This window comes from Serinus canaria, chromosome 1 (assembly GCF_022539315.1).
Source record: "Serinus canaria isolate serCan28SL12 chromosome 1, serCan2020, whole genome shotgun sequence".
NCBI classification, from domain to species: domain Eukaryota; kingdom Metazoa; phylum Chordata; class Aves; order Passeriformes; family Fringillidae; genus Serinus; species Serinus canaria.
The window spans coordinates 45,780,434-45,800,111 of record NC_066313.1 but is presented as its reverse complement, the minus strand read 5'-3'; the positions used below and the strand labels follow the sequence as shown (position 1 = coordinate 45,800,111).

The 19,678-nt window shown below is 40.8% G+C and overlaps 1 protein-coding gene across 2 annotated transcripts in view; it reads left to right on the top strand.

The window, feature by feature from the left end:
* The window catches only part of LNX2 (ligand of numb-protein X 2), a 59,940-nt gene that overhangs the window by 20,048 nt on the left and 20,214 nt on the right, over positions 1-19,678 (top strand). Inside the window, exons 2-3 of one of the 2 annotated variants that reach the window (XM_050970608.1) lie at positions 1,667-1,896; positions 13,081-13,605. In XM_050970608.1, the coding sequence (XP_050826565.1) occupies positions 13,205-13,605 (401 nt within the window). In that variant the 5' untranslated portion in view covers positions 1,667-1,896; positions 13,081-13,204. The remainder of the gene's footprint in view (positions 1-1,666; positions 1,897-13,080; positions 13,606-19,678) is intronic. The other variant, XM_050970606.1, reaches the window with a different exon arrangement.

Below are 19,678 nucleotides of genomic sequence, written 5' to 3'. Positions count from 1 at the left end.
ATATGGGAAAGCTGCAGTGATTTATTTTCAAGTACTCTGTGGAAACAAAAAGAGTCTTTGTAAACCCTTTCTGGTTTAGATTCCATCTTGTAATAAGGTTTGGCTGAAGCTAAAGCAACAGAACATGCTTTAACAGCAAAGTATCGGTTCAGAATTTAACTTTATTGAAACTTAGTATTCAGTTAAACTGGTCTGTGTGAACAAGCACTAAATCTGAGTTTCTACATTTCTAGTCCTGAAGTTTACAAAGGGAAATGTATGCAAATTACTCCCTTCAGCCAAAGAATGGTATATTATTGTAGTAGCGTTCCAGTGTAACTTCTTAGTTCCATGAGCAGTTTTGTCTTTTCCATCTTAAAATTCTTCAGCTAGCATAGCCTTTTCACAACTCTGTCATCCCTATAGCTTTTATTTTACAGTGTCATGTTGCCTGAGTTATTATCTATTGTTTCTGTGTTCTTATCCCATATGACTGATATTAAAAGGCAGTGTTGCTTGTAGTTGAGTCTCCTGCTCTTAAAGCAAGTTGTCTCCTTTGAATGAAACTCTCATCATGTTCTTGCCTGGACTTCTGGTTTTCAGATTGCACACAGAAAGGACAGGATAAAGGCTTTTAATTACAGCATTTGCCCTCCTCTTGGTTCATTAAATTGGAATTACTAGCTTTTTCACTCTGAAAATCAGTGGAAATCAAGGCTGTTCTTTTACTGCAGTGTTAAGCAGCTCTTCACTGATGTGTGAAAAGTTGGGTTTCTGACCCAAATGTCTGTGTCTAGGTGGAAACTGGTAACTGTAGAGAAAACTATTGTTTGCTCTACACTAGACCTGGTTCCTCTGAGTCACTGCACTACTCTGAACTTGATGGTAAGTTTGAGTTACTTCTTAAAAGCTCTGGATTTTACAGGAAATTTGCAGATGAACTTATGAGTAACTCATTGAATCCTTGTTGCTGCTGATGGGAGCAAAAAAGCTTAGAAGTCTGCTACTTCCAAGTAATCCATTGCATGCTAGGTCTGTTGTGTGAAGATATCCTGGCCTTATGAGCACAGCAGCTACTGCTGCCACTTCTGTACGAAGGGTAGGCAGGTATCTGCAGCTCCTCTGGTGCTTGTGTTGCATTTCTGGCATCCCACAATCTTTGTACACAGCACTGCTCCCTTTTTGAGGAAAATAAATACGTCCCATGGGAATAGGCATCCTTATCTTGGAGACACCGTAATACTTTGGGATTGGTTGCACAGCTCCCAATGGAGCAGGAGTGTTTTCTGGGGTGGTTTCCAGCTTTTGGACAATGTAGCAATGAAAAAAAAAGTTATAAAGTTTAAAAAAATGTTTCATGTAAGTATTTGTCTGTGAAAGTGTTTAGTATGAGTTGGAAGTTTAAAAAAAGTATGGAAATAAAAGGTGGTTTGAATTTTTTACATCTGCAAACCTAGCCTAACTTGTTGAGAAGTGCTTGGTTTGGGAAAATGAGAATTGTGGTTAGGAAGTGCAAAGAAGATGGGTACTCCAGAGGGTGAGTCGTCTGCCTTTTAAAGACCTTTTTCCAAAAGCACTACTAATGAAGTAATATCCTTCAAAGCAAGACTTGTATTTTAAAAGCTAGCTCGTAAGGGTTGAATACATAGAATAAATGAGGAAGCAAAAATTGTATCATCCCCCACAGATGCAAAATTTCAGCCTGCTGAGAAGAGATTGGACAGGGAGGAGGAGGAGAAGGTTGGCTTCTTCCCGATGTAGCATGTTTTTGTCAGCCTCTGTTGCTGCAACCATTTTGACTTTGGATACAGAAAAGTGGTGCCTGAAGTTAGGAATCTGAGCTGGAAGGGCTCTTCAGCACACTGCTCCTTTACCACTGTCTTCCCAAAATGTGGTGAATTGGAATTCCTTGCTGATGTGAGTAAATGGCTTGTCTATATTTTACAAATTCATTGTTAACTGTCTTAAATGTTAAGTGAAATGCATTTTTCTTTCATAATGTCATGCCTTTGGTTTTTTTAACAACTTGGGATTTGTTTGCCAGATGAGTGTAGTGTTTGGAGTCCTGATGCCTCCCCACCCTAGCAAACTTCTGAGCTTTCCCCCCTTTTTGCTTGTAGCCTTCTGTGAGGACTTAACTGTTTTATTGAGCAATTTTATTCTAGTTTATTTCTTGATTTATAGTTCTGTTAATGTATCTCTTCTGTATAATTTCTGCATATGGCTGTCAGTTTGATGTTTTACATAGATGCTGCCACTTGCCTGGTTTTAGTGTCAGTTTTTTTCTTTAGTTTGAATTTTTGCTACTCACTTAGAAGGTAATGATTTTAATTTTTTGCCTTTCTTTAGGAATATTACCTTTTCTTAAAGAGAACAAGACAACAGAGGAAAGTGGACAGAAATGCTGTAACAGCAGTTCAGCTTTCCCTCTTCCACATTATTCGTTCTGCAGAGGGGAGTTAGGAGATTGCTGCTTAACATTTAGCCCCTGTCACTCGGCAGGGCCTGCTGTGTGTGTGCACTACTACGCAGCTTGGCTAACGTTTCTCACTTGAATCTTAAATAACTGTTTTTCAGTAGTGTTACCGCTGAGGTAGTTTTTTTTCTGAGGGCACTAACAGGAGTCAGAGAACATGCTAAAGCAGCCAGTTTTTGCACCTCAGGCAGGTAAAGAGCTGCACCATAGAAGCTTCCCTATGTGATAGCTAGTGAAATTCTATTTTTTAACATATGTGTGTGTGTATATATAAATAGCTTGCAATCAGCCAAGCTAACAGGGAATGTGAAATAAAAAGCTGGCAAACATGGTTAGGGGATAGAGAACTGTTTTTAGAAAAAATGTCTGTGTTTTTTCATTCACTAACTGTTGTTTGTACTCTTTCTTGGTGGCTGTGTAATTACAAGGGCTTAAGTGGAGAATATATGATTCCTACAGCAGGACTAAAAACAAATGCAGTTTTTGCTTCCGTATTATTTGTGTCTGTCAAATAGGTTTAACCAGACTGGATTTTACATAGTCAACTCAATGTCCACTTCCTTTTCTCAGTCCTGTCTGGGAGGCTTCAGATCAAGCACTAGTCTACTGTGTATGTAAAGACCTGTTTACATACAAAGTATTTAAATGGGCTTTATTTAAGATCATATTTGTATATATTAAGACTACATCTTCTAGATCTAACATGTTCTTATTATGTAAATTTTGCTGGTGTGTGGAGCCATTTATTTTCAGTATCTGTACAGAGTACATCTGTTGCAGTATGACAGGTAGCCTAATTGGAAGGTCTCAGTGTAAAGGTTTTAATTTCTGAAAAGCATCCTACAAAATAATATGAGGGTATTTTGCACAAGTCATATTCTGCCTTTTTTGTGTTCCCAAAGCTGAGTCAGGCAGCTGGCTCTGAAAAGAATCTTTTTACACATATCAGAAGGAAAGTTTCTCCTGGAAATCAAGTTGTGTACAAGAGCAAAGTGAAATGCCTTCAGCAGACTTAATAGGGGGAGGCATAGCCATCATCCTAAAGTGTTGAGAATCAAAGAACTTATCTTTATTGTGGAGTTATTTCAAGTGTCGGCTAGTGCATGGCATCCTAACATGATTCCCAGGCATGTTTAGAGACTGCTCAGCCATGGCAGTGAATGAGTCACCTGCTTGCCGAGGGGTGGCCAGAGCCAGTCCAGCTTTCCCTGATCCCTGGTTGTGCTGGGCTGCCAACCAAGTGGGGCAGTTGTGGTGGTGAGTCGGTCACTCTGCCGGCAATACCCCTGCTCATGGGCAAGTTGTAATTAGGTCTGCATGTAGGTAACCAGAGTTAAATAAATACTCTTGACTGTGGCTCAGTAAGGCTCTTATTTTCCTCTTTTCTTAGAGAGTTCTGAGTGGTGATACTTGTTTTATTTCATTAGGGAGAAAAAAAGCAGTCTCTAGGCAGGGCAGACCGGTTTAAGGGGTTGCCTTAGCTCACCAAGTGATGTTCCTTAGCTGCTGGGGTTTGGCAGGTTGAGGCTGAAAATTGAAGTCTGAAGTCTAGACCATTCTTTGTGCTCTTTCTGGTGTACTTTTAAGTTTCTTTCTCTGGCCATGGGTTGTCATGGGTTCCTTGCCACGGGCAAGGAAAAACCACATTTGCCAGTGAGGCCATGGGCACTCACTCCTGCAGAGGACTCTGCCTCCTTTCCTGAAGGAAGAGGACAGTGTGTAGCTTATCATTTATCTGAGGTGTCTCTAAACAACATCCTCTTGGCTCTGTCTTGCACAGATCTTAGAAATGCTTGTTTTCAAAGAGATTGGAGGCTTTTGTTAGCTTAGGAGGTAACTTCACTTTTTCACCCCATGTCTAAGCTAAAAAACTGCTTAGTAACAGCATAGTTTACCTTGAAAATAGCTTTCCCCATCACTCAAGTTGTGATTGATGGGGGAAACCAGCTGTAACAAGTTACGCAAGGTGGCATATGCCTGAAGGAAGAGATGGGATGGTTTTTCTCTCTGAAAATAGTTAAGTCCTACAATTTAACTATTCAGAAAGTTCTTTTATCCTTTCTACCCCTCCACCCCCAGCTTCTCTCTGTCATCAAAGCCATCTCATTATTAATCCCAGTGCTGTCTCCCTGAATTTCCTCCATGCACACCCATAGGGATGGGGACTGGTTATAAAGAAGTGCGGGAAAAGGGAACGTAGCTCTTCGATTCCTTTATTTTCTTTGAATCACTACGTCTCCTTAAAATTTGAATTAATCAAATCAAATTTTCTCTGTACATATCCAGGAATGGGCTACGTTTAATCTAGTTAAGTGTATTCTGTTCATCCACAAAAGTCCCTGTTTCAGGGCAAAGTGCATAGGGGAGGGCTTTCCAGAAGGTTTAGCATCTTGATGGACAGCTTTCTGCTGCCTTCATCTCTCCCAGCAGAAAGGGTGGCACATATGGCAAGGGCTGGTGGACAGATTGCACGGCAGAAAATATCCATGGCGGATAAGCAAATGTTTTACTCTTTCTTGCTCTTCTCCTCTGCTCCATCATCAAGAAGAAAGCCTCACTAATTGTCTCCTTGTCTTTTTGACTGTTGGGGTACTTTTTTCACTTCCACTTGATATAAAAGCCCACCTGTTACAGCAGCAGTAATTAAATACTGCTTTCCTTATTCTTTTTGTGCAAGGAAGGAAATTTGTCTTCGGGTCTCCTGGCAGGTAAGTCTGTGATTTTTCACTTCTATTTAATTATGTTTCTTTCTATTTACTTTTTCACTGTTGCAAAAATCCAGAAACGAGTTTAGGTACTTGTAGGTTTCTTCTAGGTATTTTTAATACACTTAGGCCTAAAAGTTGCAAACCTGCTCGATTGTTGAGAGTCCTGGGAGCATCTTGAACTCCCCAGGTGCTTGTCCTGTTGTTCCTAGCATGGGGTGATTTCTGACACAAAGCAGGATTAGCCCCCCAAAAACAGGCACTTCGCTTTCCGCTTAACAGAAAATTTAGTGTACCTACAGATCTTGCAAATTGTAAAGGGAGTTCTTACCTGTCTTATGAAACGTGATGGCAGGGAAAGGCAAATACTTGAGCAATGCTTTTTATAGGGTAAGTAGCAGTGCCTGCCGAAAAGACGGTGCAAGTTCAAGTTCTTTCATGGGGTTTGGGCTCCCTGCAGGCAAGGACTGGCCATCCAAACCTGGGTAGCTCTAATCTAGCTTGGCTTGTGTGTAATATTTCCTCTTTTTTCAGCATTACTCTTGTTCAGTAAGAGTATGCAGAATTTAGTCTGTAGATGTGTAGCTGTACACATCTACAGACTAAATTCTGTAGCTGTATCTTTGTTAGAGATTCATACTTGTCTCCTTTTCTTCTATGCTGAGATGATTTATTTGCTAAATCTCTGTATTTGCTATAAAGAATGGGTATTTCATTATAGGAGTCTCTGTACAGTCACAGTCCTTGTCTTTCCTGTCTCATTTGAGACCAGTTTGACTAAAGTAAAGCTATTTTAATCTCCTGGTCCCAAAATAGAAGCCGTTCCATTTGTGCCATAGAAGATGGCTGCAGCAGGATTTTTGCCTGTTCGAACAAACCCTTCTGCCCATTTGTTTTATCTCTGGGCGCCGAGTCCCTCTTTCCTCCTGTCATCCCCTGATGTCGAGCATCCCTGGCTTTGAGGTTGTGGTTTTGGGAGGTGTGCATCATCTCTCATCTCTCCTAAGGATGGTCAGTCTTGTGCTGCCCCTCGGTTTCCCCATTCCAGACAACCCTTTGCTCTGCAGTGTGGCGGTAGCTCAGATCCCCTGGACCTCTACAGGCGGCTGTGGGGCAGAGAGGGGAGGACGGGCGGTGCTCCTGTGGTCCCCCTGCCTGGCAGCGTCTCACGCCCCTGTGCAGCAGGGACCCTTAACGTTGTGATGGTAATTAAAGCCCGTAGCCCCCAGTTGCCACGGAAACGCAGCACTCCACAAACACAAAACACAACTTACGGTCCTGTTAATTTTCCCAAATGCTCCTTATTTGTCAGATTTAAGCAAGGTTTCATGTCACGTCCTTGAAAAATGCTGGACTGTGAAAATACCTAGCAAGGGAGTGCGTGTGCACTTTTATTTTTTGAGGAATTGCATATAAAAACCTTCACCCCTGGGGCAGGGAAGGACAGTTGTCACCTGTGACCTGTTGCCTTTGCCGTGATCCTGCCACATCAACACCTGGTGTAAGGCTGACTCCTTGTCTGTGAGAGCGTTCCTTTGATGGAACAAAAAGACTAGCACAGAGGCAAAAAATAATCTCTGGAGAGATGGTTTTACTGCAAGCCCAGCGTTGCCTGGTTGTAGTTCAGTGGAACAAAGTCACCATTCAGGCACAATATTATTTAGTTTGAATATAAAAATTCCACTCATTCTGCAGAACAACTTAAAAACATGGAAGAGGTTGCTCATCAGCACAAAAAATAGGTGTGTTGGGTAATTTGCATGTAGGGCTGCAGCGATAGCAGAAAGTGTCCCAGGCTAATTGCTCTGCACTGTCCATCTCTTGTAGATTTTTGACTTGGAGCTGTCAGGTACCATGTTTTGTCAAAACTTTAATTTGTTTGCATTTTCAAAAGAGGAGGAACCTAACAGAATTATTGCCTCATAAACTTGGACAGGGATTGAATCAGGGTTTGGAGTTTCAAGGCAGTGCAGCCTTTGGAAATCAATATAATTTACATGAATATTATAAAGTCAATACATGTTGCTACTACTGCTTCACTTGTTTGCTATATGGCTTTAATATTAAAGCAGAGATTGTATCTAATGAGCTAGGTCGTGCTTATTGGGAGATGGGAAATAACACTTTTCCTCTATGGTAATGTTTGCTAGCTATTTATTCTCATTATGTTTTTTATTAATTTTGTCTTTCTTTTATTCTTTCACTTAAGCTAGGGTCTGCTTTGAGAACAGTTACCAGTCATCAGCCTGGTGCTGTAATTCTGTGAACAATACTGGACTGGGAACTAAGAACTGATGTTTAATTAATGTTGTGATGTGGTTTTAAGCAATGGGTTTAACCACTGTCTAGTTTTTCTTTCCTGGGGCTTATGTCAAACACTCCTGACTGCTCAGAGATCCTGTTCACAGCCGTGGCATTTGAATAAAGCAGGGGAATTTGAGAATTATGAGACCCTTCCTAGCTAGCTTAGGCAATCAGGGACTATTGTCCTTGGAGAACAGATTGTGGAAATCCTGTGACATTTTAAAATTAAGCCAACCTTTCCTGAAATCCAGGGTGACGACTGTGTGCTGTTGTTCAAAGTTATTGATTAGTGTGTGTTATTTATTACCCCTCAAGGTCAAATCTGCCAGGCCAGGACAGGACTGCCTGAATTTAGGGTACCATGAAATCTTCTCCATAGCTGTTACAATTTTTTCCGTATGCTCCCTTGCCACACTGGAGAGGAATAATGAAGGGTTTTACTAAGGCGTTCCTGTGATGCCAGCTGGCAGCAAAAATTTGGGATCTCATCTCCTCTGGGATGAAGAGAAGAAGCAACCAATACCCAGTGGCCTTTATTCAAAGGGAAAATACAGGTGGACAGTTTTTCACTTGGAGCTGGTTTAAACTTCACAGAAGAAATTAATCATTGATTCAGTGGTTAGATAGATCTCAGTGCAAATACATCCCCCTGGTTATAGAGTTGTTAGGTGCAGAATTGAGATTTGCATCTCAGCCATTTTGGGATACAGAGACAATGGAGTCCTCCAAAGGAACAGGGGTGTGATTCATCTCAGGGTGTTCTTTTGACATTAGCTTTTGCTTGAGAAAATTGCATAGACAGTTGTAAACAAAATAAAAAATCGGGGTATATTAAAGGTAATTTTAAAAGAGATTAGTTGTTAAGATGGATATTTTGCATAGTTGTTTACTTCTGGGGTATACTTGGGTTTTTTGTAAAATTTTGAACAGTCAGTTAATGGGCTGTAAATCTCTAGGATTTTAATAGGATAATTTAGAAATAGATTGCTTAAATCTCTGAGAGCATTAATTGCAAAACACATGTTTCCATTAACTTCAAACTGGAACTAGTGTTAACTATTTGTGGCTTATGTAAAGACAACTATAGTTGAAAGGTTAACTTACTACTACAGTTCCAGTTTGCTTGTGGTTTTCTTTTTTTGTTTTAATAGCACCCATTCAAACAGAAAGAATAAATATTATGAAATTTGATGTAGGTATAAAGCCTGACATCTAATGCTTTTGTAAAAATGTGTTGAGCTTCTCCAAAGAATGTTCATTGCATCAATAAATCAGAACTAGAGGAGACCTAAGGATAAGGCTGTCTTTTTCAGTCTAAAATCACTCTTGTGCGCACTCCACTTAAAAAACCAAAATAAAAATTTGCACATAAAATTTGCAGTTGGCTGTCCAGTCTTGCCCAGTTCCCAAATGGATTGTAATTTAAAAACTGAAAGCAGAGCACCACCTTTGCTATTTGACTGTTTTAATGAAGTCTTGGGAAAATTATTTTCTAGGGAATTATATGACTTGAATAACAGGCCTGGCTGGCTCTTTTACCCACTTCATATTTTTTATAATTCTGGTTATTTTTCCTGTTTGCAGCTTTCCTGGGCTGTTATCATCCTGTGGAGCTGGTGATCTGCTGTGATAGGAGACAGAGAAAATAATATAAGGGATGCAGAAAGAGGGTTGAAGTCGGGTATTATAAATGGCAGTGCTGTGGTATTGTGGATTTCAGGCATATAATACTTTACATCAGGGAAATTTAGACCTGACCTGTCATCCCAGCTGTTGCTCAGACCAAAAACTTTGTGTCTGTGAACTTTGTAAATAAACTGACATTTTGCACTGAGAACAGATGGTAAAATGTCTTGAGATCAATAAGTAGGCAGCCACAGTATATGATCAATAAAATTTGTTGCCCCAAGTACAGTACAGCAATGTGAATCTAAAGAAATCTTGATTTTTTAATTTCTTTTTGGGGGGGGTGGTGGGCCCGCCGCGAGAGAGAGGAGAGGAGAGGAGGGACGGGAGAGAGGAGGGAGAGAGAGGGGGAGAGAGGAGAGGGAGAGAGAGAGAGGGAGAGAGAGAAGGGAGAGTAGAGAGGAGAGAGAGAGAGGGGAGAGAGAGAGGAGAGAGAGAGAGGGAGGAGAGCGAGGGAGAGAGAGAGAGGGAGAGAGAGCGAGGGAGAGAGAGAGAGGGGAGCGAGAGAGAGGAGAGAGAGAGAGGGAGAGAGAGAGAGGAGGAGAGAGAGAGAGGGGAGAGAGAGAGAGGGCGAGGAGGGAGTGGCAGAGCAGGGGAGAGAGAGCGAGGGCGAGAGAGAGAGGTGAGCGAGAGCGCGAGGAGAGTATTCGAGCTGAGCGAGAGAGAGCGAGGATGATAGTTCTCTCGCTCTCTTCTCTATAGCTGCTTTCTCTCTCTATCGTTTCTCTCTCTCTCTGCTTCTCTTTCTCTCTCTTCTCTCTCTCTCTTTCTCTCTCTCTCTTTCTCTATTTATTTATTTATGTTGGTTTAGGATTTTCTTTGTGGTGGCCGTGAGATTTTTCTTTTCTTCTGAATCTTCATTCTGTAATGCACTATCTCTTTCTTCCACAGCTCTGCTGGCAGAGAGGTGGTGGAAGGGTGATCACATTAGCTGCAGAAGAGGCAGTGGGTATAGTTTATATGGCATTTATTGATGATTTAAGTTACGAGGGCAATGGCAGCACTGAGGCAATATCAGCTGCCACCAGGAACAGCCTGTCTCTGGCCCTCTGCAGCAAAGCACAGCCCAGGGTTTGTCCCTGCACCAGCAGCATTCAGACCCTGGTATGGGTCAGCTGTAGGAACAGGTGTGTCTGCTCACCTCCTGTAGTGGTGGCAATAAAGTGACTGCCTGTGTCAAGGTCAAGCTCTTGTGATTACAGTGAATAGAGCCTGTCTCTGGGTATACCTTTGCTAAGATAGAAGGCTTGTGCTTATAATTTTTTACATGGCAGTGAATGCCTGGTTGCTCTTACATTGTTTTACATTGTGTTCAAAATTTAAGGGAACTTGTTAAAATTTTTAACACAAAAAAGGATTAAATACAACCTCCTAAAAGAGAGGCGCAGATTTCTTTGACCATAGCCAGTTACAGATGGGTATATTTACTGTATGGCACTGACTCATGCTCTGTCACAGACTGCCATGTGAGTTACATGGACTTCAAGGGATAGAAATTCTAGAAGCCTTCAAGGAGGTCAATTTGGGATGGTCACACTCAGGATTCCTGACTGGATCTCCATTACAGTAGTGCACAGAATGATATTGGGTTTTTCCATAGCCTCACTGATGGTCTTCAACATGCTCATGGTGGGAAGTGGAGGGGCAAGTACCAATATCCACACTCCTCATGGCCAGTGACAGGACTCAAGGAAACAGCATGAAGCAGAGGCAGGGGATGTTTAGGTTGGATATCAGGAAAAGGTTTCTCGCCCAGAGGATGGTTGAGCACTAGAATGGTATCCCCAGGGAAGTGATCACATCATCAAGGCTTACAGAGTTCAAGAAGGCTTTGGATAAATGCTCTCAGGCACATGGTGTGACTCTTGGGGTGTCCTGCACAGGGCCAGGAGCTGAACCAGGTGATAGTGATGGCTCCCTTCCAACTCAGATTATTTTATGATTCGGCGTATCAGGACTTGGTTCTTTCTTAGGTTTTTGGTTGCTTGGAGAAGGAGGAAGAGTCCTGGTTGTAGTCAGTAGTAGGAACAAGTCTACAGTTTGGGCAGCAAACGTACAGTGGTTTTTGCTGCGTGTTCTGTGTGTCACTTTGCTCTGCAGGACTTGTTGGTGTTGCAGGTACCCCCAAGTACAATACAACTCATGTCGTATATTTCTCCCCTGCCTTGACTGACAAAATAATTTGATAAAGTCACAATTCAGTGCTGTGTTTTTCTAGAACATTTATCTGGTTTATTTTGCATTACATAAAGGCCAGCCATTAGATGGGTCTCATCCCTTCTGCGTTAATCCAGCAGCATGAATGCAGTGTGAGAGAGCTGTGGTTTGAGCACGAGGGCCCCGTGCACTGCTCTCCTTATCTGCTCTCCAATCTTTGAGCTCTTACATAATATGTTTAAGACTGTTTTTTGACTAATCTCTTTTGGGGTCTCATTTTGCATTCTTAGTCTCCAGCAACAAAGAACTGTATGCTCTTCCTTTGTGAAATCCTTTCCAGAAGGTGCACATTATCTACTACAAGACAGGGCAATGATGAGCATCAATTTCTATGGCAGAATAGAAGCCTGGATTACAAATTACTATTTAATCCTTTTTACGTCAAAGGATATAATAATCCTTGTAAAATGTGCTCTAAGTCTTGTGCTTGGCTGTGTGAGGTTAAGGGGCAAAAATCAAAATAGGGAATCTTGAAAAAAGTAAGACATGAGGAAATGTAGGTGTTCCACATGAACTTCAGAATATATGTTTAGAACTACATTTCAGCAGTCAGAAATAAAGATGATGGGCTGATACCTAGACTACTAGTTTTAATTTCTCGCTGTCTTTTCTACTACTCTGCTAGAAAACAGTCTCTGTCATGAGTGTTGCTTGCTGAATTGTAGTAAAGAATTTAGGTACAAAGTAAGAATTGCTCTAATTTGATTTTTTATCCCCCCACCAGTAAGAACATTTACCAAAACTAACAAATATGGAGGTGTCTTAAGACAGTGAGAAAATTGATTTTATTTTCTAAATCATCATGCTATGTGCATCAAGCAGTGTTATTCTGTAAGGGAGAGAAGAGTAAATAAGGTTGGGAGTGATAAGGATCTGGTGTTTGAAATTGCAGACTGAAGGCTGCACAACTTCCTGCCCAAGCAGCTATTTCAAGAGGGGCAAAGTTTAATAACATAAAAAGTTTAGAAAATAAATCCCATGGTGACAGACCTAGAGTCTTTTCTTGCCACACTGAGTGTGCTGTAACTTTGTTAGGTAAAAAGCACAACAAATAAGTTGCTTGAAACCAGTAGTTCCATTAGTTTATTCCATATTTTTATTACTGGCCTCTGTACTAAATCAGATGGGGCATACTGGGTATAATCTGTCCTTCATACTGTGCAGCAGTCTACAGAGGAAACCTAGAAGTAAGGTTTGCAATATTACTAATGGAATGAAGTGGGTTAAGCCGTTTGCTGTTATTTTCAGTGCAGTGTATTTAGAACATTACTAATAACCTAATATTCTGTATAGTCAAAATCCAAAAAACAGAATTTAGGACCAGATTAAAATTGTTATCTCATATTAAAGAACACAATTATTTGATCATATAACCATCATTCCACAATAGGGTATTTTTATGCCAAATGCTAATTGCATGCTTCTAGTGTGACAATGCATAATGTGGTGTCCTTGCTGTCACAAAATGGGCATCTTGCAGGTGAGGACACTGCACTGCACCAGCTCTTACGAAGCCATAAAATGTTTGTGTTATAAAAGGATTCGTATTTGTACATTTTTTTTTGTTGTTCTTTGACAAACTTACCGAAATCGGGAATATTCCCCCGATCTATCTTGGTGTTATATTTTGGTAAATCCAGAAGTCAAATGTTTTGAAGACAACTTCCATATTTCCTGCAAAATGAATAATTTCTATATCTTTATTTGTTGCAGAAAATGACTGAAGAGCATATATAAGTCACCCTGGAAGAAGCTGCTTCGCTGTGAGCTTTACATGAGCATCCCCATCCTATGAGAAGGAAGAGGAGAAGGATCTGTCAGCCTTCTTAGCTGTAAAATGGGGACTGCAGGTGACGACATGGCTGCAGTGGAGCAGAATGCCTCTTTGAACCCTTTGTGCTTTGAGTGTGGCCAGCAGCACTGGACAAGGGAGAACCATCTCTACAACTACCAGAATGAAGTGGATGATGACTTGGTCTGCCACATTTGCCTTCAGCCCTTGTTGCAGCCGTTGGACACTCCCTGTGGACACACTTTCTGCTACAAGTGCCTAAGGAACTTTCTGCAGGAGAAGGATTTCTGCCCACTGGATCGAAAAAGACTCCATTTTAAACTCTGCAAAAAATCCAGCATCCTTGTTCATAAACTGTTAGACAAGCTCTTTGTTTTGTGCCCCTTCTCTTCTGTGTGTCAGGAGGTGATGCAGCGATGTGACCTGGCAGCACATCTTAAAAACAGGTGAGCGCTGCAGGTGCTTGTGTTGCATTTTCTCTACACGCTTGTTTGTGGCCAGTTTTTGTAGCAGTAGAAATTGTGGGCAGGAGAAGGGGAGAGAGTTGGTGGTGGCTTTTAAATTCACAGCAGAAGACCCTAGGAAATGGTCAGTCTGTAGCTGTGCACAGGCAATGCACTGAATTACCCTTTTTTTGTTCATCACACCTGAAAATAGTGAAGACTGCTTGGTGATAGCCATAGGGAGAATGATGTGGATCATTAGAGGTCTGAAGAAAATTATTTATCAAAAAATTAAAATACAGTGGCGGTTGATTACAGTAGGGGAAAAAAGGCTGAGGGAGTGGGAAAATTAGAGATGCGCAGACTCTGTCTGCAGAGAGGAGAGCAGTGCTGCAGTAGGAACAACGAAGATCGAGTTCAGATTTTAGGGGAAAAAGCTTTATAATGGTCAGGGCACTGGCATAGCTTGGTTAGGTAGTAGTTGTCCATTCCCCATTTTCAGAAGTGTTTATGAACACATTAAACAAACTTTCATCAGGAGTAGTTACATCAGAATTGATTCTGCTTTGAGGTAGTCAGATGGACATGGTATCTTTCAGGACTGATAGGTTTTCTCTGCCTGCCTTCAGTCCAGTCCAGGGCCACTGGTGGCCACCCAGACAGGTTCATTTGAGAGGTGCATGGACCTACTCCATGGACTTGTTTCCAAGTCTTGGTCTTTGTCCATTTGTAGACTCTTGGAGACCATCTTTGGGTGGAGAGTAGTGTTGCAGAGGATATTGGGAATGTGTGTGTGGTGCAGGTATGCCTGCAGGCAAGTGCTCTGCCAAGAAGGGGAAAAGTACAGAGACCACCTGCCTTGGAAAATGTTTGTTCACATTCATATTTCCAGTGTGCCCTCTTCCTTTTTCCACACATCCTGAGCGCTTCTGGGGATTCAGAGGTTGGGAGGACCCTGGGTATGCAGAACATGCTGCAGCCCTGTGGACTGTAGTGAGCGTGGTGCTGCCTGGCTATTTTTGATTGCGATAGTATGGTGTCCATGTCAGGAAGGTACACGGGCTAATTAGGAGCCTTTCTCTCTAGGTTTTTATCTTCTTTTTTTTTTTTATTTAATTCTCCTCATGGCTTCCATGTTAGTTTAAGCACTTGCTTGTTTACTTATGGAAAGTAGATTCTGATCTATATGATGACTTGAGGCTGGTGAGGAGGCCTAACTATTTAATGATTCTGTTTTAATAAAAGGCAAAATTTAACTGATTCAATTTTAATAAAAGGCAAAATGCTAGCAAGACTACTGCTAAATATTTGATTCATATTCTTTTTTCCCACTGTCATATGCCTCACCTCTTCAGTCCTTTTTCCTTGGCTGACATAGTTTTGAATAATATTAGAGCCAGGTCACGTAATTTATTTGTACATAGAACACTATGTATGCACTCTTTAAGTATACATGAAATATCCATTTACTTCATGCACAAGATTATCGTGGAATCCAAGTGAGCTGAGTCACAAGCTTTTCCTGTTTGTTGGCTGGAAAAAGCTTTCAGTTGCAGAAGGCTGCTCATTTTCAATTCCTTTTGTTGTCTTGGTTATCTTGGCTGATACACATTTTGAGTATATGGTGATTTACAGTTTTCAATTAAGTTTATTTGCAAACATCTGAACAACCTATAAATTACCCTTGCTGCCATAAATGGTGGCAGCAACTGCATAGCTTGAATTTAATTCTATATGGATTAGTGAATCCAGTAAACTTCTACTACTGATCATTATATTTAGGAAAAAAATACAAAATTCAGTATTGTTGTAATTGTTGGCGTTGATTAATATAAACCAGTCTGAACAAGCCTGTGTTTCTGAAGAAAGCAGTATGGTTGGTTAATTTTCACTGTCTAAAAACCTTCACACTAGGGTTTTCCAATGGTTTTTTATTGGCTTCATTTGAGCATAAAAGCTGGAAGAAAATGTTGTTGTATCCACCAGGTGCCTTAGAGTGTAAGGAGCATTACTGTAAGATGTTCCCACAAGGAGATGAGAGGCATCAGACACAAACCTGATTACTTCACAGTCACTAATTGCACTCCATGATACCTCATTGCACAAAGGAAATATTCTTGATTTCTCAAACTCTTGAGTTTCATGACATTCCCTTGCAAACTTGGTTTTTAAAGTTGAACACAGTGCATGTAATATGATTTAAAGGGAAGAATCATATGAGTCATGTACTGTTTTTCAGTCAGTTGGTATAGAAAATTTGTTAGTGTTTGGTAAAGTAAGTGTCGGTTTCATTCCCTGGAGTTGTTTAAGGAAAGACTGGATGTGGCACTCTATGCCGTGGTCTAGTTGACATGGTGATATTTTGTCATGGATTAGATTCTGTGGTCTCAAAGGTTTCTTCCAGCCTAGTTAATGCTGTGTTTCTGTGATTTCTAAATATCAAAGATACGTTTATAAGAAAAAAATCTGACAAAAAGTTTCTGTGTATGATTTTAATTGAGGTAATTCTTCTGGGTTGTTCAGAAGTCAAAGAAGTCTATTGTATTGTTATGAGAGGGTTGAGTATTGTATTTATTGCTTTTCAGTTGGGCTTTAGCTGTCGCCTCCTGTATTTCCCTATGGTAGCTTAAGTTCCCAATTTGGATGAAGACATTTTTCCAACTGGGTAACGTTGCAGATAATTTTATGACAAATTACATTTGGCCTTTATATAGGATTGCATTTTTTTGGAATTGAAGAAACAATTGAGCTATTCACTGAGTGTCGCTCAGCATGCTTAATATATGGATTTAGAGTAATAAAATCCATGGGAAAACAAGTTGTAAATATTATACAGAACTTCATCATTCAAAATCATGGCAATCCCAGTTATTTAGGTGTTTGACAGTGCTGGTGACCCCTGTTCTTCCCACCCTCTCCCATATTAGCTGCAGCCACTGTCCCTGCCTGGCACTTAGGAGCACCAGAAGTGAAGAGGATCCATGGGATTTAACCCTCTTTTGAATAAGTGGATAGGCAACAGATTCATAATTTTTACTTGCCATGTGGACTCTAGCCATTGCTGGAAAGGTAAACCATCTCTCTCTGGTTGTTCTCTGCTCTGAAGCTGCTTGACTCCTTGTAAGCTTCTCACATTGTTGGGCGGGAGCGAGTAGTATGCAACAAAACCACTCTTATTTTTCCATAGTCTTCTCTGATTCCGAAACCTAGATAACTCCTGGTGCCTCATTTTCCCCACTTTCTTATTTTTTTTCCTTTCTTTTTTTTTTTTCCTGTCAAAAGAAAAACTAAGACCCAGACACTTAACTTTCCAAAGCCACACTGGGTTTTACTTCGAATTGCAGCTGTAAATCTTACCAGAATTACTGCTTAAGGTCACTTTGCTGGCAAAGTTTTATGAGCAATAGCAAAGGCACTTGGGTTGCTTCTTTGCTTAAATACAGCTCCTGCTTGGGAAATGATTTAGTGCAGCTGGTTTGAGGTTATTTAGTGTGTTTGCTTTTATCAAACCTCTAGACTGGGCAGAAGCTGATGGCGTAGGTTACAATGAATTCTTTCTTTTCAGTAGTCAGTGAGCAAATGTGTTTTTCAAGCTCCTACTGTTATTTTGCAGAAATACCCTGTAAACTACATCTTAATTTTGTATGAAAGCTCTTTTTATCAGCAGAGAGGGATTGCTGCTAGTGTTCCAAGAAGTCAGCTTTTAAATGAGAAATCCAACAGACTTGGCTGTAATAAAAATACAACAAAAACCCACCAAACAAAAAGACCCATTTTTCTTCTCTCTCTGATATGAATTAAGAGAAATTGAAGGTAAAAGCTGTACTTTGTCACCATCCAGAACTGAGCAGAAGCTGGTACTGAAGAGGGTAGAGGGAAGAACCTGAATATAAGCAGAAGCTGATTTCACATCCCTAGAATAACTGCCTTTCAATCTTCCCTTAAGTAACATCACTCTGTTGCCTCAGCTGGGTAGTTTTACTATCACAGAATAGTTTGAGTTTAAATCTTACTCCTAAGCATCGTGATTTATGAAAGAAATTAAAGAATTTTTAAAAATTCTTAAAACAGTCCCTCCTAGACAAGATGTTCTGGCTTGGTAGGTCTGAAATACCTTTTCTCTAAGTTTGAATTCAACCCTTATTTATGCAGTTTGTTTTATGAGAATGTTTTTATGAAGGCATCCAATCTTCAAAGCTTGTTTCAATTACAAGATGCCCATCTTTGTCCATAACATGTTACAAGGTTTAGTCCAAAATGCTCTTTATCCCAGATATTTGGTGTTAGTGAAAGTGTGTACCTCTGGAGATTTATTGGCACTTAGCTGTTACAACTGCTGTATGGTTTTGCTCTTTGTGAATAATACATTCTTACTGCCAACAAAAATCTTTTTATGTTGCAAGTGGAAAGAAAAAATCTCCGTATAGATGTGCTTGAATACCAAATACAGGGCTTTACTGCTTGGTAGGTGGCATGCTGTGTTTAAAGACCTAGGAACTGGCATCCCATGAATTAATGTCTCCACCAGACTGCTATTTTCCTGGCAATGCAGTTGCACTGTACTAGACTGAAATTCAGTGTCTTTTACAATTACTGGTTAATTTGGGGGAAAATCTGTGAGGTTTTACCCTTTTTTGCCTCATACAGTGCTGCACAAAAGGGATTCCACTGAACTGAGTAGGTGTGCTCAGGAGGCTGTTTAGATTTCTTGGTACTAGCTTTTGAAATGATAATTAAACATCATTGGCCAAAATAAACCTCAAATCTATTTATATTTTGTGTGATGACTTTCATCAGCTGCCAGGTAATGATGGGAGAATGTGCTGTGTGAGGGAGGGTGGAGGAGGACCTGGCTGTGGTTTAGGAGGCTTTGACAGAAATAGGACACTTCCAGGGATGAGTTTCGTGCTGTCCTGGTTTGACACAGCTTAAAAAACCCCAAAACTCTTAAGGTGTGCTTTTCTACCTCCAACAGGTCCTTTGGGCTCCTCAGGCCTTGTGAGATGGCTGAGTCAGAGTCAACAACAGTGCAGTGGTTTGTAGGCAATACCCAAGGAAGTGTCTGGCTCACAGAAGTCCAGGAAGGCTGGACTCCGCTGTCAGGCTCAGAGGGATTGAAGCGTGGTTCTCTGACAGTGTTGGTTTTAAGCTGTTCATTTACCTCTTTGCTGAGAAAGCACCACTTCTATAGCACAGCAGTTCAGGGACAGCAAGGACACACAGCTTGGGGTGGTTTTGTCCTAAATTCTGGTGAGTCACTGTGGGAGAGCATGTCTGTCAGACAAAAGGTTTTCTCTGCAAGAGCATTTACCCCTTGCTGTGTTGCTGCAGAAGTGAGAGATGTTGGAGATTGTTCCTTTTTTCCCCCTCTGTTGCCAGCGTTAAGATTTGAGGGACCATGAGGCTAACCCATCAAGTTAAAGTATGCTAGAAATACTGAGGGAAATGATAGCATCTTTCCTTTTCTTGATCTTTTGTGGCTGTTGTTTTGAGGCTTGCATTGTGAAATGATCAATGATAGAAATTTCCTGCTGATTTTCACGTGTAATTGTGTGTCTCTGGCCACCAGGTATATTGACTGATCAGTGGTTTTCTAGGTATATTGACTGATCTGTCCAACTATACCAGTGGTTTTCTGTAGTAAATACTGTCTGGGCAAAGCCAAGAAATAGGGTTATGTTCCATCATTAAAGTAAGAGAAACGTTTTCACAATGCAAAGCCTTTCAAAAAATTTTCATCTTTCCTGTTTTCACTTTCTTAACTTTGAAGAAGAAAATGACCAACAGTTGCTTTGGGAAAAGCCCCAAGGAATTATTTCCGAAATGCATCATGTCATAATATGAACTGTCTCTAATGTATGTTTTTGTGCATATTTCAGAGCATATTTGGGTTTTTCTACTCTTCTAAACATGGAGAACACAAAGGGAGACATGAGACAAGGGGAGAACACTTGGAGAACTCCTCAGGGGAAGCCTTATTGCCTTCAGATACCTTTCAGTATCTAAAAGGGATAGAAGAGCTGGAGAGGGATTTATTGTAAGGGAATTTATTCAGTGATAGCTTAAGGCAATGGCT